This window comes from Electrona antarctica (assembly GCF_951216825.1).
Source record: "Electrona antarctica genome assembly, chromosome: 1".
Taxonomy (NCBI): domain Eukaryota; kingdom Metazoa; phylum Chordata; class Actinopteri; order Myctophiformes; family Myctophidae; genus Electrona; species Electrona antarctica.
In genome coordinates, this window is record NC_136806.1 from 8638093 (window position 1) to 8665096 (window position 27004).

Sequence of the window (27004 nt, forward strand, 5' to 3'; positions counted from 1 at the left end):
CTCCTCTCCTCTCCTCTCCTCTCCTCTCCTCCTCTCTCTCTCTCCCTCCTCTCCTCTCCCTCTCCCCTCCTCCTCTCCTTCTCTCCTCCTCCTCCTCTCCTCTCTCTCTCTCCTCTCCTCTCTCCTCCTCTCCCTCTCCTCTCCTCTCTCTCTCCTCCTCTACTCTCCTCTCCTCTCTCTCCAGTAGTGAACTGCTCCAGAGTGTGAAACAGGGGAAATGCCTCTGTGTGCCCAGAGTCTGGTGAGTATGAGACCTATACTGTAGTATACTGTACTTAGTACATTAATATTAGTCATTACATTAGTACATACATGGGCAACTGGCGGCCCAGGGGCCACATGCGGCCCCTGCCTTCACCTTATGTGGCTCTAAGGTTAGCTGTTACAATTCCAAACATGCAAACATGACCCGCTTTAATTACTTCAGTCTAAATTAGCTTAGTAGTATTAGTAGCTAGTTTTATTAGTAGCTAGTTTTGAGTAGTAGTAGCTAGTTTTGAGCTTGTAGATCGGCTATTTATGCAATGTGGCCCTCTGGAGTGAGTGTGGAAATATAGTGGCCTCTACATCGTCAAAGTTGCCCACTCCTGCATTAGTACACAAGTATAACACACAGGCTTTAGGAAGTGTGTTTAATTACATGTAATGCATACGGTTAGGTCCCAGACCTCTGCTCCTGTTTACACCTGACATTCCCAAGCCTCCTGGCCTGGGTGAGCAGGTTGTAATCTGATCTGCTCTACAGCATGGTTCCCACGGTCATGACATTCCTGGAGTGGAAATATTTTGAAATTAGAAAAACATTTTCCAGGTTTGGAATTTTTTTCAAGGGTCCTGGAAAAATAGTTGGCTATGCATTGTTTTTGGCTATTGATTTTGTTCATAAAAAAAACATGTATAACATTAGACGAAATATGCACCATAAGTCATTATTCACCAAATGGGCAGCATGGTTTCAGCCTAATGTGTACCAGTATGTGACAAAAAATAACAGATCTACAAGCTCACAACATGCTGCAGCGTGATCCTATGCCCTAGGATAGGTGGTGTAGCAAAACATTTGGCACAAAGTTTGGAATGCTTTATTGTTGCTACACTGCCTGTCTTTGGGCATTGCACGTATGAGTAAGCGCATTATTGCGCTGAATGATTGTAGGCCTGGAAATTGGGTTAAATATTCTGGAAAAGCTTTGGAAATTCATTGGTAAAAATGTGTGGGAACCCTGGAAGTCGGGCATAATAAATGCACCCAAACCACATTGAAGATACGATCAACTAACCCAAAGAACATCTGATCTGAATGTAGTCCAGAATCACCACCACTGGCATACATTAATAATGGAATCTAAACTCAATGACTTTGTAGAGATATATGTGTGTGTGCAGGACAGTTATTTGCAAGTTTTGTACACAAACACACGGTAGGCAGAGAGCCAGGTAGGATGTTGTTAGTCCGGCAGCCAAGGTCTTTTTTATTGGCCTAAAATATTGTCTATATACATACATTCATGAATCCACTTGCTGACCGGCTGTCAGTATTGAGCAATTTTTTTAATAGGGGTTTCTTGTGACCCTCCCAATAACTTCCTGTATAAGGCCAAAATGTCAAAAATGTAAAAAAATAAAAAGCACTGTGCTTTTCTTTGCGTTCTCCCGCCAGACCCTGCGCTGCCGCTGGACTGGTCGGTGTGGCACGACGGCAACGCCAAGCTCCGCTGCGTGCCGCCCTCCAACCTGGCGGTGACGCGCTGGCAGCGTGCCGACCACGGCGCCCTGACGCCCAGCAGCCGCCTGCAGTTCCTGCGAGACGGCCTCCTCATCCTCAACGCCACGGCGGCCGACCAGGGCCTCTACCGCTGCCTGTCAGAGGAGCGCTCCAGCGCGGGCCGCTACACCACCACCGTGGCCCAGTACCGCCTCCTGGTGACGGCGGGCGGCGATGGCCGCAGCGGCCTCCTGCCCCAGGCCCGGACCGACGGGCCGTCCGTGGCCGGGCTGCAGGCGGCCGTGGCGATCCTGGTGATCCTCCTCGCCGCCCTGCTGGTGTGGAACTTCTACAAGGGCCACCTCCCGCTGCCCTTGAGCCGCCGGGGGGGTGGCGGGGGGGAGGACGACCAGGGGACGACGGGCGACCAGGGAGCCACGCGGCGGCAAGAGCCGGAGGGCCAGCAGCAGGGGGCGCTGGTGGGCTCCGCCGCGGCAGCGCCGGAGAGCAAGCCCCTCATGATGGCGTCATGAGGGGCTGGTCTGAACTGAGCGGTGGAACTATACTTTTATCGTTATAGTCACACTGAAGGACATTGGTGTTACCTTAAAAACTTGGTTTCCCATCATGCATCTGTGCACAGCGTGAAGCTCAACAGTGCCACTTTCTCACCTGTTGGTTCCCCAGACAGACAGACATAGGGACAGACAAAGTCACATGCTGGAGATGGTGTGCCACTGTGACACCGCTCAAAAGGTCATATTTTCCGTGAACTGATATGATATGATATGATATGATATAGTTGAAATGTGTCTTGCGACCCAGCAGCCATGTATGCGAAACACATGTCTACACATTTGACACAACACAAAGAACACTAGGAAAAGGTGCTCCTTCGAGCACAGGCCAATGTGAAAAGGAGTGCCATTTCTTCGATGGTAAATCGACATTCAAAGTCATGATTGTAGAGATACTGTGTACCAATTTGCAGGTTATGGACAGAATCTAACGGAGTTGTATTATAAAGTCGGCCTCTTGGTGGCGCTATAAAAGGCAGATGTGAAAAAGGCAGGTCAAGCGGTTTTCCTGTGCATGTAAAGTTTTACACAGATGCTGTTACTGTAGGTAGAAATGCTATTATGCTGTTATAGCACCACCATGAGGCTGATATGAATATTTTCAAGTGGCATTTTGTCCTCTGCCTAGTGGGTATGTGTCGTGTGTGTGCAACATTTCACATAACTTGCACGCTGCGTTCATGATATGAGGCATTTTGTTTGCAAGACCAATCTTGCAAACTTTTAAAGGCAATCTTAGCCAATCAGGATGGAATATGGGAAATCGGACAGATCCATGTTGATCACTTGACCATAGAGATAGTGTGTACAGATTTGCATGATGTATGGATAGAATGTGCAAGTAAAATATAAAGAAATGTGTTGTGCCAAAATTGGCCTCATGGTGGCGCTATAACAGGCCGTTCTGGAGAATTTGGGGCAGAGGTTCGTCGTTGGCATCCAGGGAGTGTAAAGAGTTTGGCATCGGCCGGGCCACCGGTGCCGGAGATTAGCTGTACACAGACGGATGGACACACACGGACGGACTGCAAAACATACTCTTCCCCCAAGCTTTCAGCCTGTTTGGAGACAAAAAACAAGATCACATACATAAAGACAAGAGCAATGTCCACCGCTTAGCCTTCCCATGACCAAACTCCTGATTCAGCCTCAAAGTCAACTGATGGAAAAAGGACCTCTTCAGTCTGACCTGTTGATAGAAATGACTGATCGGTGAGAATTCCTCAGGACGTTGTTTCTCAAAACCTGTTTTGTTTTTATTTTAAAGACCCTCGTAACTCCTGAGAGTGTACGCATGGAACCAAATGGACGCTTAACTGTAACTGAGTTACAGACATGTTAAGGGTCCATTTGGTTCCATTTGCACACTCTTTGATTGAATGATTGAATATTGTATTAACAGTTTGCAAAAAAGCACAGAGTGCAGTTCTATACAAAAGTATGCTGAAAGGATTCATTAAACCCAACAAAACACTGGCTTGTTTCCATTGGGGTCCTGTGTATTCAATTCATCGAAAAACACCTGTTAAGTAGGGGTGTAACGATTTTAACTACGATACGTGTCAATTCACGATACATGGTTGATATGATATTGGTTCATTATGGCGATACATACAATACGATTCAATGATTTGAAATTGGATAATCGGATAATACACACATTTATCGATAGACCAAGTGTAGCTATATGGAATGGAAGAGTAATTAAAACCATCTTTTTATTTTTTCTTCTTAAAATTGCTAAATACAATGCACAAGTACTTAGTATTGGTACAATTTATTATTTACATTGCAAAACGATTTGATACCAATTATTTGCAAAACGATACAATACAAAGTCAAAAGATACGATATGATTTCACGTAAATTACACGCTGCGTTCATTGATTTTTGTTCAAAACGGGCCAATCCTGCAAACAGGGGCGACTGTGGCTCAAGAGGTAGAGCAGGTCGTCCAATGATCCATGGGTCGGCGGTTCGAATCCCGGCTCCTCCTGTCTACATGTCGAAGTGTCCTTGGGCAAGACACTGAACCCCAAATTGCTCCCGATGTGCTGGTTGGTACCTTGCATGGCTTCCGCCGCACATGGCTTCACACACACATGAATGTGTGTGTGAATGGGTGAATGTAATGCACAATCTATGTAAAGCGCCTTGGATAAAGGCGCTATATAAATGCACCATTTACCATTTACCATTTACTTTGAAAGCCAATGTTGGCCAATTATGATGGAATATGAAATATTGGACGGATCCGTCTTGAACACTAGAGACACTGACTATAGAGCTACTGTGTAACGATTTGTTGGATTTTGGACAGAATCTGGAGGAGTAATATCAAAAAATGCTTAGTTTTGCATGAAAAACACTCCTTGGCCTAAAAACGGCCATAGCCGTCATCACAAATGTGATGAGGTCAGAACATTTGGGCAAGTGGATATGGCTGAATGCAGAGCAGACCTCTCATTCTGTGGACCTTAATGACCAAGTGAATAGAGAAAACACAAATGTCATGACATCACAGATTCATCTATTCCTTGAGCCAACGACGTAGAGTCTGTGGGGGCCGGGGGGCCAGGGCCCCCATGAGGAATTGGACCAGGGATCTCGGCCCCCATGAGGAATTGGACCTGAATATATATTCGCCTCGGTTCGTCCCGTTTGTGCCGCATCAGGTCACGCCCGTTCGCGCAATTCTCGTCTTGCATTGACTGTGTTACACAGTCAATGCAAGACGAGAATTGCGTGAATTGTATACACAGTCTGTGTATACAATCGCGCCGCTCTAACCATCCAAGTCTGGCACCTTAACACGTCTGTTTTGTTTTCCTCACTGTCCGGGGTGGGGGTGGTGGGGGGTGGACCGTGTTGCCTGTCCCTTGTACACATGCAGATCAGGCATTGAAATGCTAATCTGGGTGCTTAACCTGCCAGGGCAGGTAGGTATGTGTGTGAGGAGCTGATCACAGTCACAGATAGAGGGAAAGTGTTATATTTGGCCTATTATTTATGCTATATATTATTGACCGCGTCTGTGTCACAGTCTCACAGTCACAGACATTGCGCACACGAGGGAGAGAGAGAGAGGGAGAGAGAGAGAGAGAGAGGGAGGGAGAGAGAGAGAGAGGGAGGGAGAGAGAGAGAGAGAGGGGGGGGAGGGGGGAGAGAGGGAGAGGGGTGCTGCGTGTTAAAAAAATAAATAGGCTACTCATCTTTGTGTTCTGTTTCACCTTATTGCTGAGTGACCGTCACAGGGAAAAGCAAGGGGTTTAGAAGCAAAAAAGTCCGTTGTGGAGAAAAGGAACTATAGCCTATGCACTCCTCACAGCGTGATTAGACTACTAAAAACTACTACTATTCGTCCCTGCCTTGAGCTTTTGGGCCTGTGGTTCCCCGGCTATTACAAACCCGACACGTGGTTTGAACCGTCAAGGTAGCCTGTGGTGTCCCATATGACTAGCCCACTGTGCCATTGGTACCATTCAATTCACACTGCTTTAAAAAATAAATAAATTATAAAGTTGTTCTGGAAATCGGTCTTGAAAGTAAAGACTTCAGTGGGGTTTGAACCCACAACCTCCAGATCATATAGCCAGTGTGCTAACTCACTGACAGCTACCTGCAACAACACTGGAAAGTCTACCTTTGCCTTTGAGTAACAACATTGATTACAAAAGAATACAAAAATAAAATAACAGGAGATTTGTCAATTGTTTGAAATGAAATGAAATGATTACTATATTTACCCAGGGTATCTGGGCTAAGCTCAATAACTTGTTTCCAGCCAGGCCCTGCTCATAGAACATTTCATTTTAGTGGTTCAGTGCCTTGTTCAAGGGCACTTCAGCGGTGGTAATTTTAACGTGTCGGACCGCTGATTCGAACTGGCGACCTTCCGGTATCAAGACCGTTCCGCAATCCGTTCGGCCACCGCTGCCACTTGTTGTCCTGTTGCTTATCTAGACATTCAAATGTTTATGAACCACAATGGAAAGAAGCCTCTGGCTCTTCTATCATTATGTATTTGGCTTTTTGAACACAGTAAGCACAGTGCGGTTCACTGGGTACAGATCCTGCCTGGGAATAAGGAGGCCACAGGTTCAAGTCCCGGCTCTGACAGTGTGTCCCTCGTAACTCCTGAGAGTGTACGCATGGAACCAAATGGACGCTTAACTGTAACTGAGTTACAGACATGTTAAGGGTCCATTTGGTTCCATTTGCACACTCTTTGATTGAATGATTGAATATTGTATTAACAGTTTGCAAAAAAGCACAGAGTGCAGTTCTATACAAAAGTATGCTGAAAGGATTCATTAAACCCAACAAAACACTGGCTTGTTTCCATTGGGGTCCTGTGTATTCAATTCATCGAAAAACACCTGTTAAGTAGGGGTGTAACGATTTTAACTACGATACGTGTCAATTCACGATACATGGTTGATATGATATTGGTTCATTATGGCGATACATACAATACGATTCAATGATTTGAAATTGGATAATCGGATAATACACACATTTATCGATAGACCAAGTGTAGCTATATGGAATGGAAGAGTAATTAAAACCATCTTTTTATTTTTTCTTCTTAAAATTGCTAAATACAATGCACAAGTACTTAGTATTGGTACAATTTATTATTTACATTGCAAAACGATTTGATACCAATTATTTGCAAAACGATACAATACAAAGTCAAAAGATACGATATGATTTCACGTAAATTACACGCTGCGTTCATTGATTTTTGTTCAAAACGGGCCAATCCTGCAAACAGGGGCGACTGTGGCTCAAGAGGTAGAGCAGGTCGTCCAATGATCCATGGGTCGGCGGTTCGAATCCCGGCTCCTCCTGTCTACATGTCGAAGTGTCCTTGGGCAAGACACTGAACCCCAAATTGCTCCCGATGTGCTGGTTGGTACCTTGCATGGCTTCCGCCGCAATCGGTGTATGAATGTGTGTGTGAATGGGTGAATGTAATGCACAATCTATGTAAAGCGCCTTGGATAAAGGCGCTATATAAATGCACCATTTACCATTTACCATTTACTTTGAAAGCCAATGTTGGCCAATTATGATGGAATATGAAATATTGGACGGATCCGTCTTGAACACTAGAGACACTGACTATAGAGCTACTGTGTAACGATTTGTTGGATTTTGGACAGAATCTGGAGGAGTAATATCAAAAAATGCTTAGTTTTGCATGAAAAACACTCCTTGGCCTAAAAACGGCCATAGCCGTCATCACAAATGTGATGAGGTCAGAACATTTGGGCAAGTGGATATGGCTGAATGCAGAGCAGACCTCTCATTCTGTGGACCTTAATGACCAAGTGAATAGAGAAAACACAAATGTCATGACATCACAGATTCATCTATTCCTTGAGCCAACGACGTAGAGTCTGTGGGGGCCGGGGGGCCAGGGCCCCCATGAGGAATTGGACCAGGGATCTCGGCCCCCATGAGGAATTGGACCTGAATATACATTCGCCTCGGTTCGTCCCGTTTGTGCCGCATCAGGTCACGCCCGTTCGCGCAATTCTCGTCTTGCATTGACTGTGTTACACAGTCAATGCAAGACGAGAATTGCGTGAATTGTATACACAGTCTGTGTATACAATCGCGCCGCTCTAACCATCCAAGTCTGGCACCTTAACACGTCTGTTTTGTTTTCCTCACTGTCCGGGGTGGGGGTGGTGGGGGGTGGACCGTGTTGCCTGTCCCTTGTACACATGCAGATCAGGCATTGAAATGCTAATCTGGGTGCTTAACCTGCCAGGGCAGGTAGGTATGTGTGTGAGGAGCTGATCACAGTCACAGATAGAGGGAAAGTGTTATATTTGGCCTATTATTTATGCTATATATTATTGACCGCGTCTGTGTCACAGTCTCACAGTCACAGACATTGCGCACACGAGGGAGAGAGAGAGAGGGAGAGAGAGAGAGAGAGAGGGAGGGAGAGAGAGAGAGAGGGAGGGAGAGAGAGAGAGAGAGGGGGGGGAGGGGGAGAGAGGGAGAGGGGTGCTGCGTGTTAAAAAAATAAATAGGCTACTCATCTTTGTGTTCTGTTTCACCTTATTGCTGAGTGACCGTCACAGGGAAAAGCAAGGGGTTTAGAAGCAAAAAAGTCCGTTGTGGAGAAAAGGAACTATAGCCTATGCACTCCTCACAGCGTGATTAGACTACTAAAAACTACTACTATTCGTCCCTGCCTTGAGCTTTTGGGCCTGTGGTTCCCCGGCTATTACAAACCCGACACGTGGTTTGAACCGTCAAGGTAGCCTGTGGTGTCCCATATGACTAGCCCACTGTGCCATTGGTACCATTCAATTCACACTGCTTTAAAAAATAAATAAATTATAAAGTTGTTCTGGAAATCGGTCTTGAAAGTAAAGACTTCAGTGGGGTTTGAACCCACAACCTCCAGATCATATAGCCAGTGTGCTAACTCACTGACAGCTACCTGCAACAACACTGGAAAGTCTACCTTTGCCTTTGAGTAACAACATTGATTACAAAAGAATACAAAAATAAAATAACAGGAGATTTGTCAATTGTTTGAAATGAAATGAAATGATTACTATATTTACCCAGGGTATCTGGGCTAAGCTCAATAACTTGTTTCCAGCCAGGCCCTGCTCATAGAACATTTCATTTTAGTGGTTCAGTGCCTTGTTCAAGGGCACTTCAGCGGTGGTAATTTTAACGTGTCGGACCGCTGATTCGAACTGGCGACCTTCCGGTATCAAGACCGTTCCGCAATCCGTTCGGCCACCGCTGCCACTTGTTGTCCTGTTGCTTATCTAGACATTCAAATGTTTATGAACCACAATGGAAAGAAGCCTCTGGCTCTTCTATCATTATGTATTTGGCTTTTTGAACACAGTAAGCACAGTGCGGTTCACTGGGTACAGATCCTGCCTGGGAATAAGGAGGCCACAGGTTCAAGTCCCGGCTCTGACAGTGTGTCCCTTGTGATTGTGACAAGTAAAATGGCTTCAACAGAGAATTGCTGAGAAAATGTATACAGTCATCCTAATTTGATCTACAAATATAATCGCTATATAGTATGCCATCCGAAACCATGAACTATAGTATGTTGTTTTTTCGTGATTTTCATGTTTTTTTTTTCTTCAAATCCTCAAAGATCATGAAAAATGACATACTATGGTACTACAGTATAGTATACATACTATACTATAGTATGTCGTGGAAAATAATACATCATTTTCATCAGCTTTCAAATTTGAGAAATGTATAATGGGGGTCAATGGCAGATTTTGGCACGTCAAAAAATCACTTTCACCTCCATTCACACTTCATTCACACTTTTTATAATTCAGTTTACTGTGGACACGTGCTGGAACTTTTTACTTTGAAATGTTTTGTAGTTTCTGAGTTATTTAACTTAAACGCCCAATGCATTTTCAATGGCAATAGCACAAACTTTGGCATGCTACAGGTCCTACATACTTACACCTATAGAAACCCCATTCAAACTTTAATAGGTTCGTCTTGTGGTGGACTGACAATGAATCTTTGAAATGTTTCATAGTTTTAGAAAACTTCATTTGGATGAAGTGGTTCAAATGATTGTGACGCTGTATTCAGTCATTTTACTGAGGACCCCCTGGAACCTCACCAAGGACCCCCTGGAACCTCCCCATCCCCAAGGACCCCCTGGAACCTCCCCAAGGACCCACTGGAACCTCCCCTTCCTCAAGGACCCCCCATGGTTTTAAATAGACCATTTATTCAAATAATTACACCCTACAAAAATGCATGAAACACAAAATTAGAATAATCATAAATAATAATAAAAATAATAATCACATATATCACTGCTGTATGTCCATAGCCTGGAAAAACCACTCCCCCTGCTGGACAACATTTAATTCTGCTTGTGTGTGTGTGCGTGTGTGTGTGTGGGTGCGCGCGCGCGCGTGTGTGTGCGTGCGCGCGTGTGTGCGTGCGTTCGTTGCGGCTTGTTAGCAAAGTCCACACACAGCTGTAGCAGATGATCCATTCACTCTGTCGGACCAATGGCCGACGGACTTTCCAATGACGTGGTTCAATAGCCCGGATCAAGTAGGCGGGGCTTTAGATTTAAAATGGGACGCGGCACATGCGCAGAGCAAGCTGTTTGGGGCGTGCCTGCTGAACGGTAAGGTTTGAAATGTGTGTTTGAGAAGCACATGGTCTTATGCACCATTAACACGGTTATTGTTAAAACATTAGTGTTACTAGCTAGGACTGTTTATTGTGACACTAAATGGACAACAATATGAGGAATGTGTTTGTCCTTTTTTGAGAAGCAAATAAACTAAACAGTAGGTGGAAAGTAAATCATTACATTTACTGAAGTACTGTGGAAAATATATTTTACTTTTATACTCTATTTGGAAACTTTTAATTACTAGTTTCTTTGTAGATTTGTATTAAAAAAAACTGCCTAGCTACATTGCAATTGACCACTGCTACAACCACATTTTGGCCATTTGAACTTAAGCTCACAATGCATTGTGATGTGATGCATTGTGAGCTTGTAGATCTATTTTCAGATGTTTTTTAATCATTTGAAATGGGACATTCTGCATAATAAGTACTTGGTCATTTTTAAGTACATTTTGATGCAAACACCTTTTTTACTTTACTCAAGTACATAATGGTAACACAAGTTGTAACTAGCAGACACATTCATAAGATTAATCTAAAATGAATGTCTATCTCTGCTGGGTGGAAAACTCAAATGTACAAACTAACTTCTCAGAATTCAAAAGTAGCAGATCTACAAGCTCAAACTGTTGCTTCAATTAAAGTCTGGGGGCCACACATTAATAATAAATGAATCCACAGCACTATAGTCATTTGTATTGACCCATTTCTACCATACAGAAATGCAGATACCTTGACTTCCAATTGTACTGCCTCCTGCACCGAGAGTGGCTAGCTGAGACAGAGCAGATCAGAGGCAGGAACGTAGGGACGTGCAGCTAGCCACTCGGTGCGGGAGGTGGTACAATGGGAAGTCAATAAGGAAGTGAGGAAGAGGGAAGCCAAAACGGTCAAACAAAGATTGAAAATACTTAATGGCATCTGCGCCAAATGAAATTTCTCTTACGTTTCCGTTGTCTCCTATAGCAGTTTTATGCATCTTTTGAAACCTCTCACCACCAGGCCGCAGCACGGCCTGGACGGAGGGTATGTACATCTGCCTACCATAGCGTGTGGAAGAAATGCACAGGGACCCTACGTAAAGTGAAGTCCGAATTTCAGAAAAGCTTTACGGAGGGTTCCGAGAGGGGCTAGTGTAACAGAGTTTAGTGGGTTCCACTTGCTCCATCAGTAATGCCGTTTCTTATTGGTTAGTGGGCGGCGCCTCATTGAATAACACTGGTGTCCACGTTTAGAGTGGTGTCAGTCTAACGCCAGGGCTCCACCGGACGCGTTGCGTTGCGTCTGCGTCGCGTCAAAAAACGCACCGGTTCAATTTTAATGCACGCGTCGCGTCTCCGTCAACGCGGGCAGTGGAGCCACCCTTCATTGATTAAAAAGGGAACATTCCCTGACGGAGATGCGACGCTGACGCGCCCGGTGGAGCCCGGCCGTAACATGAGACATGCCCATGGTAAGACGTGTTCCTCAGCACACTATATTTTCAACAAGAGTCTGTATGTTTACTGTGATACTGTGATGAATACTAGTTGTTCTAAAAACATGCTCTTGGTCACACTGTTAATTCTGTTATAGACGTGCTGAGGATTGGGTGTGTTACACAGACAGAAACTGACCAGATACGTCTGTGTATTTACCAGGTACATTGTGTTGTTATTTCATTGAAAACTGTGCGGTATGTTTTGGTCAGTCTAACATGAGACATGCCCATGACGTGCTGAGGATTGGGTGTGTTACACAGACAGAAACTGACCAGATACGTCTGTGTATTTACCAGATTAAACTGCAGTGTCAACAAAGAGAGAAGTCGTCCGGAACTTCATTATTCCACAACACAACGCAGATCACACGTTACAGTGGTGCCGTGACCCATTTCCTGGTTTCATTGCGGGAGCACCAACTGCACCGTATCGTTCCAGGAATTGGACTGGTGACGTTGCTATTCCAGGAATTCAACTATGCAATACTATGTGGAGGGGGGTGTAATAATATTCCCTCGCCACCAGAGGGCATAGTGTATTAGGATTCCATTCTGTTGCTCTTTGGGGCTTGAAAGCACAGCTGTTTGCGCAACATTAGTGACTTTTGTTGTTGTTGTTTTTTGTTTTGTTTTTATATATATATTTCTCTGCACAGTAGAGAGTAGAGAGCACAGTGAATTTTTGATGCAACTAGTGTTTTATGACACTCACTGATTTTCATGTTTTTATTTTCTTTACTTGACTGCATTATGGATGCTGGATTTGGGAGGGGCAGGGTGCATTTTGCACACCAGTTTCAGGCAGGGGCAGACAGAGGTTTCAGTTGCCACAGGGTACATCTACCCCTATGCCTGGCCGTGTGAGGTTGCCAGGTAGTGATGACATGTTTAGTATTGCGAGAGGTACACTACATTCTACTCCAATTACATTGGTTGATGACAACAGACACAGAATTCAGTTATCTACCCCTATGCCTGATCTTGAGTCTTTTCCAAGTGACAATGTTACAGAGAATGTACTGCCACAAGTTAGTGCTGTGTGTTCAAACCGCCAGGGAGCTGTGGGTGGGTCTGTGAGCTATATAGCAGAAATGGCCACAGAGATTGGCCTTTCAATTGGCGAAAGTATTGCCTCATGCATTGAGTCAAAATTGGGCATTGGGATGAAATCCAATATGACTGGGAACACACAACATTCAGTGGGTTTAGATCCTTCCATCTTGAATGTAGTAGTGAAGTCTGAGGTCAAGGAACCGGCAGGATTTAAAGGGGACAGCTCTGATGCTTTTACAATACTTGAATGGGAGGCAGTAATGATGAGGTATTTAAATAAGAAGGGGCTGAAGAAGTGCTAGGTAAACTCATGGGGAGGGCACGTGAGGTGGTTAGAGTGGGTATACGCAGCAATCCATCTATTAACCTGTCTACAGGCCCGGGTCCCATCTTTGACATACTAAAGCAGCATTTCTGTGACACAGTTAGCTCTAGTATGCCACTCACTGATTTTTATGCCACATTGCCATTCCCAACTGAACGCCCATTTGATTACTGGCTCAGACTGAATAGGGCTATGGAGGTGACGGAGGACTGTCTGAGGAGACAGAGTAAGACATTTGACGACCCATCCCGTGAGCTTAGTGCCATGTTTGTACGCTATTGCCCTGACCCTGAGCTCTCTCTCATATTTAAGTGCAAGTCGCTGCAGCAGTGGACAGCTGCGGAGATTCATGAGAAGCTAGTTGAACACAGGAGAGATAGAGGGCCCTCGTCTCGTCCTGTCACGGTGGCAGCTATTACCACACAACGGCAGGAAATCAGTCCGACTGTTCACATCACAGAATCTGCCAGTAAGCCTAGCACTGATCATGTCCCTGTGCAAGTTACAAATCAGTCCCCTCAAAATACCCCTGACAGACTGGATCGTCTGATTTCTATGTTGGAACGGGTTCTGGAGCAGAAACCACTGCAAGCCCAGACCCACACTGGAATGAACAGTAGTGTTCCTCAAAGAGGCCAGAGGAACCGATTTAGGCCTGCAATGCCATGTGGTGTGTGCGGAGATGTTGGGCACACTACTGTTTTCCACTGTAGGGCCAACCACCTATGCTTCTTATGTCATGCATCTGGGCACACACGTGCAGAGTGCCCGCAGTCAGCAGCCACACAGACAGTGAATGTGGTGCCAGAGGGACCTACTGATTCACGTCAGGGAAACTAGTTGGCCGGCATGTGGACGGGGCAAGTGTTTGGCCTTATTCTGAACCCCTAGATGTGATGAATGATGAGATTGAATCTGTTTACCGAAGTGTATGTGAGGAGAGACGATTGGGACAGAGAGTCATCCTGCAGAACATTCAGAGACTACCTCCTTATGATGACTTGTTCTATGAGAATATTGTGCTTGGTGGCAAAGTGAATGTGAACGCCATGCTGGATAGTGGATCGATGGCTTGTACTGTGAGCTCAGACGTCATACCTCAGCTGTTAAAGGACGGAGTGTTGACCAGCCCCTCACTGCTACCTACCGACGTGGTTATAGTTGGATGTGGTGGGTTGAGAACAAGGCCTTCAGGGGTGTGTGACCTGGAGGTGGAATTGTTTGGCTGCCATGTAATAGTCCCGACTCTGGTGGTCGATGGCCAAGTTGATGACTTAATTATTGGGAGTAATCTGTTGAGATATTTGATTCGCCAACTGAAGTTGGAGAAAGGCTTGATGAGTGACATTCTTCCAGCAGAGCACGGTGAAGCCAGAAACAGCAAGCTACTGAGTTTAGTGGCTAATGTGGAGAGATGGAGGGGTGACGACGTGCCTGATAAGGTGGGGACTGTCAAGATCAAGGGAGCAGTGACTTTGGAGCCCATGAGTGAGCACCTCGTCTGGGGCCAGCTACAGAGCAGGACTGACATGTCAGTGGGCAGTGCAGTCATTATTGAGCCCAGCAGTGCTAGATCGAGGCCAAGTTCTGTTCTCGTTGGGAAGACAGTGGCTCTGCTGAGAAGCGATGGTTGGCTGCCACTGAAAGTTATTAACCCCTCTAGTGAGCCTGTGACCCTGAGGCGGAACGCGAAGCTGGCTGACGTCTACCCGTGCATGGCACTGGAAGAATTTGACTGTTCTGAGGTTGATGATGCTCCTCAGCCCTTTGTGCATCAACTGGTGCAGAGGTCAGCTGGCTCTCAGGTTGACTGTCCAGTGGGGTCGAGTCTCACTGGTGACACTTCCAGCATCTCTGAATGTGAGAGCCATGACAGACGGGATGATCAGCCTGACTCGGTTCTGCATGAGTTAGGGTTGACGGACATAGATGTTGACTCCTGTGATGTGTCCCCTGAGTGCAGGAAGAAGCTGCTTGACCTGGTGGCCCAGTACCACACTATCTTCTCTAGGCATAAGCTGGATTGTGGCAAAGCTACTGGCTGTTACCACCGCATTCGCCTCCTTGATGAGAAGCCCTTTCGGTTGCCATACCGACGCGTCGCACCCACTCAGTATGAGAAGCTCAGACAAGCTCTGAATGAGATGGAGGAACAGGAGATCATACGGAAATCCTGTAGCGATTTTGCCTCACCGCTGGTGCTTGTCTGGAAAAAGTCAGGTGATCTAAGGCTGTGCACTGACTTCCGGTGGATTAATGCGCGCACCATCAAAGACGCCCACCCCCTTCCTCACCAAGCTGATGCTTTGGCCGCGCTGGGTGGAAATGCCTACTTCTCCACCATGGACCTCACCTCCGGATATTACAACGTTGAGATGCATGAGGAAGATAAGAAGTATACGGCTTTCACGTCACCGTTTGGGTTGTACGAATATAATCGTATGCCCCAGGGCCTATGCAACAGCCCTGCTACATTCATGCGGATGATGTTGGACATCTTTGGAGATCAAAATTTCCTGAGCCTATTGTGTTATTTGGATGACGTTTTGGTTTTCGCGCCCACAGAAGACCTGGCATTGGAACGCTTGGAAATTGTATTCCGGCGACTCAAGTCTCACAATCTGAAGCTGGCTCCAAAGAAATGCCATTTCCTGCGGAAGTCAGTGAAGTTCCTTGGGCATGTTATTAGTGGTGATGGTATAGCCACGGATCCAGGGAAGGTGCAGGCTATTACGGAGCTGTCAGAGGCTGACTTGATGGAGGATGGCAGTGGTGTTCCATCCCGCCGGAAGGTGCGCTCATTTCTGGGAATGGTGGTGTTTTATCAGCAATATATTGAGGGTTGCTCCTCGATAGCCAAGCCGCTGTTTGCATTGACCACAGGGAGCAAAGCTCCTCGCTGGAAAGGAAAAAAGCGCTGTGTGCAGCAACGTAAGCTAACAGCTGCTGATTGGACTGACGAGTGTAAGCAGGCATTCCATCAGCTTAAATAGGCCTTGCTCGATCAAGTCCTTTTGGCCCACCCTAACTTTGATGAGCCATTCCTGCTGTCGGTGGACGCTTCCAGCAACGGCCTTGGTGCAGTATTGTCTCAGGTTCCTGCGGGAGGAAAGATTGCCAGGCCTATCGCCTTTGCTAGCAAGTCACTCACCTATGCTCAGTCGCGGTATCCAGCACACAGATTAGAGTTTTTTGCTATGAAGTGGGCGGTGTGCGATAAGTTCCACCATTGGTTGAGAAGTCATCCGTTTACTGTATGGACGGATAACAATCCATTGACGTACATACTGACCAAAGCAAAATTGGATGCGTGTGAGCAGAGGTGGATTTCCAAGCTGGCGCCTTTCCAGTTTGACATCAAATACATCCCTGGTCCTAAGAATATTGTTGCAGATGCACTGAGTAGGGAGCCCTTCGTCCAGCCCAGTGCGCTTCATCGTTTGACAAGGGTGGCGTATGACACCATGCTGGCTGAAGCTGCTGCTGTGGGGCCAGGTCATGTGCAAGATTTGTTCCGTTGGTCGACTCATCCAGTTGACGAGACCTCTGGTGTGGGGCCTGCTGCTGCTTCTCGGTCTGTCATGTGTGCGCCTCAGTCTGTGACTGTTGCTACATCTGGCTCTCTGTCTGAACAGGAGGTGGCTGCAGTGCTCCGTTCCCATAGTCAGCAAGAGTGTGGTGTGTGGCCCTATGCTCTGTTGTTGCCGCAGTTTCCCCAGACCGTGTTTCCGTCAGAACAGGTTGGAGGTGAACTACTGTCACATAGTCAGCTGATGGAGATGCAGAGAAGTGACAGCGTGTTGAGCAGAGTGATGACCTTTGTGGAGAGAGGGCGGAGACCGTCGAGGAGGGAACGGGATGCTGAACCTGCTGATGCCATTCGCTTGCTGAGGGTCTGGGATAAGTTGAAGATGAGGAGTGGTGTGTTGTACCGGGTGTCTAAGAATCCTGTTACCAAAAAGACGACATGCCTGTACGTTGTTCCTCAGTCGCTCCGGGACAAGGTGCTGAAAGGTGTCCACGACGAGGCAGGTCACCAGGGTCAACAGAGGACCCTGTACCTCACAAGGCAGCGGTTTCACTGGCTGGGGCTGGAAAGGGATGTGAGGGAGTATGTTCGCTGCTGCAGACGATGTGTGTTCAGTAAGACGCCTGAGCCTGAGGGTAGAGCCCCCTTGGAGAGCATTATAACATCTGAACCCCTCGAACTCGTATGCATTGATTTCTGGACTGCGGAGGATTCTGCAAACCAGTCCGTTAATGTGCTTGTTGCCACTGATCATTTCACCAAGGTGGCGCATGCCTTTCTGTGTCCTAATCAGACTGCTAAGGCGGTTGCACACCAGCTTTGGCATAATTACTTCTGTGTTTATGGCCTTCCGGGCCGCATTCACTCTGACCAGGGGGCTAATTTCGAGAGTGCCTTAATCGCTGACCTCTTGAGTGTTGCTGGTGTCCGGAAATCACATACTACGCCATATCATCCTATGGGCAACGGCTCTTGTGAAAGGATGAACAGGACCTTGGGAAACATGATTCGTGCCTTGCCTCCGAGAGCCAAGCACAAATGGCCGGAAGCATTAAAGTCCCTCACATTCGCATACAACTGTACTGTCCATGAAACCACGGGCTTTGCGCCGTTTTTGCTGATGTTTGGGAGGATACCCAGGCTGCCCATTGACATGATCTTTGGTTCTGTCATGGACGACCCCGAGGTGGTGGACTATGATCGATATGTCTTGTCGCTGCGGAGGGACATGAAAGAGGCTATGGGGATAGCACAGGCTTCTGCGACCAAGCGGTTGAAGAGGCATGCAGACCTTTACAATCGGAGGGTTCGTGGAGCTCCTGTTGAGATAGGTGATCGTATGCTGTTGGCTAACAAGGGAGAACGCGGGAAGAGGAAGCTTGCTGACCGCTGGGAAAATGCGATCTACCTGGTTGTTGGGTTGAATGCCGAGAGTCATGTCTTCAGGATTCGGCATAGCTCCACAGGCCAAGAGAAGGTGGTCCATCGTCACTTGATCATGCCTGTGAACTTCCTTCCACTCCCTGATGATGCCTCTGATGATGGAATGGATGTGTCAGCCATGACTGATTCAGATAATTTAGAGGATGAACCTGAGGTGGTGGATGAGGATGCCGTTTCTAATGATGAAGTGGAGTATAGGACCAGAACGTGGGTGTCAGATCTCCCTTCCGGGGGGACCAGTGAGGCGGGTTTGGAGGATGATGCTCAGCCTTTGGATGTTCAGGTCGCTGAGCAGCTTGGTCCAGGTTCTGGCCTGTCATCGCCCGTTGTCTCTGTTGTGCTGGATGGTCACACTGGGCTGCCTCCTGTTTCCACCCTGGATGCTGCATTATCTTGTCTCTCTGTCTGGTCTGGGGATCCTGGTGAATCCGCCCCTGAGCTAAACAGTGAGAAGCCCGACTGCAGTGATGATAAGTCATGCACGGCCCACACTCATGCTTCCATGCCCCATGTCCCGTGTCCCATTGCCCCCATCCCCGCCCCACACCCCAAAGCTGCTTTAGTTGGGGGCAGGGGGCCTTTGAGTAAGCACAGGTCTAGAGCTGGTAGAGTGTTTCGACCAGTGAAGCGACTTATTGAGATGATGCATCAGGAGAATACAGTACCTGTAGGTTAGGTTGAAAGGTTTATTCTGTGAGATGTATTTTGTTTTTCTTTTGGTTGAGTTTTTGTTTCACTTTTTGAGCCACGTCGCAGTCACATGTGTAAATGACATGTAACAGGCATGTTATTCCTATGTGAGATAGGGGGTTTGTCAATCCTCTTTTGACACTGATTCTTGTGAAGAATGGTCTTTGGACTGGGCTTTGTGACTGTGACTGTACTGTATGGGATGCTCAAAATATGTTTCTTTGTACATGGTATTGATGTTGGAGTTATGTTCCTGGTCCCTGTTTGTTTATCTGTTTCACCTCTGGTCAGATTTTAGTTTTTTTTGGCAAGTGGAATTCAGCAGGGGGGAGTGTAACAGAGTTTAGTGGGTTCCACTTGCTCCATCAGTAATGACGTTTCTTATTGGTTAGTGGGCGGCGCCTCATTGAATAACACTGGTGTCCACGTTTAGAGTGGTGTCAGTCTAACATGAGACATGCCCATGGTAAGATGTGTTCCTCAGCACACTATATTTTCAACAAGAGTCTGTATGTTTACTGTGATACTGTGATGAATACTAGTTGTTCTAAAAACATGCTCTTGGTCACACTGTTAATTCTGTTATAGACGTGCTGAGGATTGGGTGTGTTACACAGACAGAAACTGACCAGATACGTCTGTGTATTTACCAGGTACATTGTGTTGTTATTTCATTGAAAACTGTGCGGTATGTTTATTGATTTGGTCAGTCTAACATGAGACATGCCCATGACGTGCTGAGGATTGGGTGTGTTACACAGACAGAAACTGACCAGATACGTCTGTGTATTTACCAGATTAAACTGCAGTGTCAACAAAGAGAGAAGTCGTCCGGAACTTCATTATTCCACAACACAACGCAGATCACACGTTACACTAGTCTGTTACATACATTGCAGTATTTCACATACCAGAGCCATAGATCACTGCCGTAGACTTGAGGTTGCAGCGGCAGAACGGTGGCATAAATGTGGTCGGTGCTCCGTGTGTACTCTCTCAATAAATAATTCCAAATACTTGGGAGTCAGATATGGTCCTCAACTTTCATATCCATGTGAAAGTCATTATCATAAAATGTTTGTCAAATATCTCCACTTTTTCAAGAGCTGCACCCGGACAGCTTTCTCTCCGGGCAAAGGCACTCTGAATGACAGCTGGACTTCATTTATCAAAACTTCCTTTGCTCATCACAAATGTCATCACCAATTGACCAGGGAAACACAAGTTTGGGGCACAATTGGCAGGTGGCGTGATTAATTACCCAGCACCTGCCGATTGTGTGCCCCAAACATTTGTGCTTCCCTGGTCAATTGCTGTGTGGTGGTCAGGAAGTTTTGGTAAATTCAGTCCAGCTGTCATTCCTGACCCCTTTGCCCTGTGTGTGTGTGTGTGTGTGTGTGTGTGTGTGTGTGTGTGTGTGTGTGTGTGTGTGTGTGTGTGTGTGTGTGTGTGTGTGTGTGTGTGTGTGTGTGTGGATATTTTTACGTTTTGTGCCAGAACTTTCACATGGATATGAAACTAGAGGACCATATCTCTCTCCACGTCTTTGGAATTATTTAATGGGCGAGTACAAACATTTATCATGTTTATGCCATGCATGTTGTGCACGTTTCTCTTTTATATAATTTGACATGTAAAAATGTATGATACAGGACAACTATAAAAATACTCAAGCCAAGGCCAACTGCTTGGGCGGAGACCAAGAAAATCTATTTTATATTCATGTTCATAAAGCGCTCTAAGTGCAGCAGCAAACATCTAGGTCATAAGACCATTGTTGGTGCTATATTATCAGATCTAATTTGTGTAAAGCTTCATCACGTAAGCCCACATCACCTATGAACACAGGCCCGGTATGTGATGTGTGTTTATGTTTATGTCTCGTATCATTTCACATTTGTGAGTAAGGTTTCATCACCTCATCCCACATCACATAATGAACAGCGGTGGCCGAACGGATTGCGGAGCGGTCTTGATACCGGAAGGTCTCCAGTTCGAATCAGCGGTCCGACGTGTTAAAATTACCACCGCTGAAGTGCCCTTGAACAAGGCATTGAACCACTACGATGAAATGTGTTCTATGAGCAGGGCCTGGCTGTTCTTGAGCTTAGCCCAGATACCCTGGGTAAATATAGTAATCATTTCATTTCATGCTGGTTGATGTGATGTATGTCTTTTAATGTGCGTGTGAAGCTTCATCGCGTTGGTTCACATCATGTGGTGTGTGTATTGATGTGATTTATGTATGCTGCCATTTGCAGCTAAAACTTCATTTAGGCGAGGCACTGACGATGGGCCTATGACCCAACGTTTTCTGCTGCACTTTTCACTTTTAGCACTTTGCAGCACTTTATGACCACAGAAAAATAAAAGCTATTCTTAGTTCATGTCTGAGGAGATTTCCTTAAGGTATTTGTGGAGTGAGTCTTCCGGTTTTCAATTGTTAAACCGGAAAAATTATCATTTATAGTCATGATTCAAATTGAGTGTGTAGGCTATTATGGACTTTTTTTTAATCAAATTATCTTGACGTGGGAGGTCGGCAAGACACACAGGCAACTGTGATTTGGACCTGTAAATTATAACACAAACTAAGGCACTGGTGTGGTACTACTGGTTTACCAGAACGGGGTTCAACTCCCTGCGGTGCCCTCAATTTGTTGTATTTACATGGTTCATTTTCTGCTCATTGCGTTACCTTTTCATAGATGATAACCCCCAGGTTCTTTACCGTGTTTGTACACGTCTATTTAGGGACCAAGCCCGAAGCGACTGTTGGTCCCATTTTTTTTTTTCTTTCACCAAAAATGGCAGTTCTGGCTGAACTGTGCTGTCGGGTTTTCGTGAAACTTTTGGCTCCCGATTCCAATCATTTGAAAATGCCATTGAATAGAGGCTGTGGTTCTTTGCTTTATTGTAAGTCGGGGTCTCATGGGACCCTGACGAAGGCTGATTGCTGAAACACGTTGGTCCTCTCTTTTCTGTAATCTTTACCATGCCTTAAAACTTACAAAGTGCCTTGGATCCTCTTTATCTTTTGAAAATGACAATTGGCCCTGTTTTCTGATCGGTACAACCTCTAGAGGGCAATGCCAAACCGTGAGGCCGCAAAGCCCAGCACCATTGGCCAATGGGTGGCGCTATAGCACTCAACTTTAAACGGGCATATCTCATGAACCGTTTGACCGTAAGCAATAAAACTTTGATACTCACTTGTGTTGTGACTTTTGACCTGACCTTTAGATCACCTGCCATTTTGAATTTTATCTCTCCTTGGATCTTTGCTCAAAATGGCCAAAAATATCTACACAAACTTTGGACTTCGTTCATTAATGTAATAAATAAATCCATCCATTTTCATTATGTATTTATTTCATTAACGACATGAACCCTAGAATCAGAGGGGAACATTAGCAAAAAATCAGATCTACAAGCTCATTTTGGAGGATTTGAAAAAGATGATAATTACAGTCCATGGTCTCGGTGGTGCAATCACATCATTACGGAGCTTTGTCTCTGGTTGCCTGGGTCTGTCCGAGCACGAATAGCATTTTCGTGACCAAGTGTCACTGTTGTGCAGCCTAACACATGCATATTAACTATATATATGATTTTCAGGTGTTGCGGTACAGTACAGGGACCTCCACCACTGTAACTGTCATTTCTCAACCCTGGGGTCGAGGAATTACACAGATCTTCCTGCAAGTCTGGAAGTTCCGTGAACCCCCCCCCCCCCCCCCCCCCGGGACCCCCACACAGAGTTGCACCACTTACTTCGCGCATGATTTTGGAGGATTTGAAAAAGATGAATCACGAATAAAGGGCATACTATAGTGTGGTACTTCTGGTTTTCCAGAACGGGGTTCAAGTCCCTGGAGTGCTCTGCTCAATGTGTTGTATATACATGGTTTTATTTAAATGTTCTGCTCATTATGTTGCCTTTTCATAGATGATAACTCCAACGTTCTCTACTGTGTTTGTACTCCCTACCGTTAGGTTACCAAGTGTATTTATTACATATGATTTCTGTTCACTAGACCCAGAACAAAGTATGAGAACGTGTCTTATTTTTGTTTGAGAAAGTTCTCACGTATATTTCTTCTGCAAAAATTAGTGATGAAGTGATGTTTTAAGAGCAACGCAACACAACACTGACTCATCAAAGTTGGTTTGGGAACTTTATACATGGTGAGCTACTTGAATGTGTACTTATATTAACACTTTACCCAAATACAGCTCAATGTGTTCTTATATTATCACCACTTTACCCAAATACAGCTATAGTCCATGGTCTCGGACCACATACTATAGTGTGCCATTTTGTCACGAAGGTAAATCATGAAAAAACATGCTATAATTCATGGTTTTGGAAGACCGATTGTCGTTTTTCATGATTTGAGGATTTCAAAAATAAATAAAAATCATAACTACGTCTACATGCTATATTTCATGGTTTTGGAAGACGAAAAAACAAAAGGCTATAGTCCATGATCTCGGGAGATTTTCGTCTTTTTTTTTCAAATCCTCAAATGATAAAACGGTGTGCTATAGTATGCCGTCTGACATGGGCTACAGCCCATGGTCAAAAATGATGAAAAACAAGGATTTGAAAAAAAGACAAATCACTCCGAGACCATGGGCTATATAGTCCATCCATTGTCTCGAGTGATTTTTGTCTTTTTTTCAAATCCTCAACAATGAAGAAAAACGGCGTGCTATAGTATGCCGTCTGAGATGGGCTACAGCCAATGGTCAAAATTGATGAAGAACAAGGATTTGAGAAAAAGACAATCACTCCGAGACCATGGGCTATAGTCCATTGTCTCGAGTGATTTTTGTCTTTTTTTCAAATCCTCAAAAAGGATGGAAAACGGCATGCTATAGTATGCCGTCTGAGATGGGCTACAGCCAATGGTCAAAATTGATGAAAAACAAGGATTTGAGAAAAAGACAAATCACTCCGAGACCATGGGCTATAGTCCATTGTCTCGAGGGATTTTTGTCTTTTTTTCAAATCCTCAAAAAGGATGAAAAACGGCGTGCTATAGTATGCCGTCTGAGATGGACTACAGCCAATGGTCAAAATTGATGAAAAACGAGGATTTGAGAAAAAGACAAAAATCACTCCGAGACCATGGGCTATAGTCCATTGTCTCGAGTGATTTTTGTCTTTTTTTCAAATCCCCAAAAATGATGAAAAACGGCGTGCTATAGTATTCCGTCTGAGATGGGCTACAGCCAATGGTCAAAATTGATGAAAAACGAGGATTTGAGAAAAAGACAAAAATCACTCCGAGACCATGGGCTATAGTCCATTGTCTCGAGTGATTTTCGTCTTTTTTTCAAATCCTCAAAAATGATGAAAAACGGCGTGCTATAGTATGCCGTCTGAGATGGTCAAAATTGATGAAAAACGAGGATTTGAGAAAAAGACAAAAATCACTCCGAGACCATGGGCTATAGTCCATTGTCTCGAGTGATTTTCGTCTTTTTTTCAAATCCTCAAAAATGATGAAAAACGGCGTGCTATAGTATGCCGTCTGAGATGGGCTACAGCCAATGGTCAAAATTGATGAAAAACGAGGATTTGAGAAAAAGACAAAAATCACTCCGAGACCATGGGCTATAGTCCATTGTCTCGAGTGATTTTTGTCTTTTTTTATCCTCAAAAATGATGAAAAACGGCGTGCTATAGTATGCCGTCTGAGATGGGCTACAGCCAATGGTCAAAATTGATGAAAAACGAGGATTTGAGAAAAAGACAAAAATCACTCCGAGACCATGGGCTATAGTCCATTGTCTCGAGTGATTTTTGTCTTTTTTTCAAATCCTCAAAAATTATGAAAAACAGCATGCTATATTATGCCGTCTGAGATGGGCTACAGCCAATGGTCAAAATTTATGAAAAACGATGATTTGAGAAAAAGACAAAAATCACTCCGAGACCATGGGCTATAGTCCATTGTCTCGAGCGATTTTCGTCTTTTTTTCAAATCCTCAAAAATGATGAAAAAAGGCGTGCTATAGTATGCCGTCTGAGATGGGCTACAGCCAATGGTCAAAATTGATGAAAAACGAGGATTTGAGAAAAAGACAAAAATCACTCCGAGACCATGGGCTATAGTCCATTGTCTCGATTGATTTGTCTTTTTTTCAAATCCTCAAAAATGATAAAAAACGGCGTGCTATAGTATGCCGTCTGAGATGGGCTACAGCCAATGGTCAAAATTGATGAAAAACGAGGATTTGAGAAAAAGACAAAAATCACTCCGAGACCATGGGCTATAGTCCATTGTCTCGAGTGATTTTCCTCTTTTTTTCAAATCCTCAAAAATGATGAAAACGGCGTGCTATAGTATGCCGTCTGAGATGGGCTACAGCCAATGGTCAAAATTGATGAAAAACGAGGATTTGAGAAAAAGACAAAAATCACTCCGAGACCATGGGCTATAGTCCATTGTCTCGAGTGATTTTTGTCTTTTTTTCAAATCCTCAAAAATTATGAAAAACAGCATGCTATATTATGCCGTCTGAGATGTGCTACAGCCAATGGTCAAAATTTATGAAAAACGATGATTTGAGAAAAAGACAAAAATCACTCCGAGACCATGGGCTATAGTCCATTGTCTCGAGCGATTTTCGTCTTTTTTTCAAATCCTCAAAAATGATGAAAAAAGGCGTGCTATAGTATGCCGTCTGAGATGGGCTACAGCCAATGGTCAAAATTGATGAAAAACGAGGATTTGAGAAAAAGACAAAAATCACTCCGAGACCATGGGCTATAGTCCATTGTCTCGATTGATTTGTCTTTTTTTCAAATCCTCAAAAATGATAAAAAACGGCGTGCTATAGTATGCCGTCTGAGATGGGCTACAGCCAATGGTCAAAATTGATGAAAAACGAGGATTTGAGAAAAAGACAAAAATCACTCCGAGACCATGGGCTATAGTCCATTGTCTCGAGTGATTTTCGTCTTTTTTTCAAATCCTCAAAAATGATGAAAAACGGCGTGCTATAGTATGCCGTCTGAGATGGGCTACAGCCAATGGTCAAAATTGATGAAAAACGAGGATTTGAGAAAAAGACAAAAATCACTCCGAGACCATGGGCTATAGTCCATTGTCTCGAGTGATTTTTGTCTTTTTTTCAAATCCTCAAAAATGATGAAAAACGGCGTGCTATAGTATGCCGTCTGAGATGGGCTACAGCCAATGGTCAAAATTGATGAAAAACGAGGATTTGAGAAAAAGACAAAAATCACTCCGAGACCATGGGCTATAGTCCATTGTCTCGAGTGATTTTTGTCTTTTTTTCAAATCCTCAAAAATTATGAAAAACGGCATGCTATAGTATGCCGTCTGAGATGGGCTACAGCCAATGGTCAAAATTGATGAAAAACGAGGATTTGAGAAAAAGACAAAAATCACTCCGAGACCATGGGCTATAGTCCATTGTCTCGAGCGATTTTCGTCTTTTTTTCAAATCCTCAAAAATGATGAAAAACGGCGTGCTATAGTATGCCGTCTGAGATGGGCTACAGCCAATGGTCAAAATTGATGAAAAACGAGGATTTGAGAAAAAGACAAAAATCACTCCGAGACCATGGGCTATAGTCCATTGTCTCGAGTGATTTTCGTCTTTTTTTCAAATCCTCAAAAATGATGAAAAACGGCGTGCTATAGTATGCCGTCTGAGATGGGCTACAGCCAATGGTCAAAATTGATGAAAAACGAGGATTTGAGAAAAAGACAAAAATCACTCCGAGACCATGGGCTATAGCCCATTGTCTCGAGTGATTTTTGTCTTTTTTTCAAATCCTCAAAAATTATGAAAAACAGCATGCTATATTATGCCGTCTGAGATGGGCTACAGCCAATGGTCAAAATTTATGAAAAACGATGATTTGAGAAAAAGACAAAAATCACTCCGAGACCATGGGCTATAGTACATTGTCTCGAGCGATTTTCGTCTTTTTTTCAAATCCTCAAAAATGATGAAAAAAGGCGTGCTATAGTATGCCGTC

General features: G+C 44.8%; 1 protein-coding gene across 1 annotated transcript in view; it reads left to right on the top strand.

Moving 5' to 3' along the window:
- LOC306942922 (semaphorin-4E-like) overlaps window positions 1–3973 on the top strand; it is a 42682-nt gene extending 38709 nt beyond the window's left edge. Inside the window, exons 15-17 of the mRNA XM_079529106.1 lie at window positions 185–241; window positions 1387–1406; window positions 1661–3973. Of these exons, the coding sequence (XP_079385232.1) occupies window positions 185–241; window positions 1387–1406; window positions 1661–2238 (655 nt within the window). The 3' untranslated portion in view covers window positions 2239–3973. The remainder of the gene's footprint in view (window positions 1–184; window positions 242–1386; window positions 1407–1660) is intronic.
- The last annotated feature ends 23031 nt before the right edge of the window (window positions 3974–27004 follow it).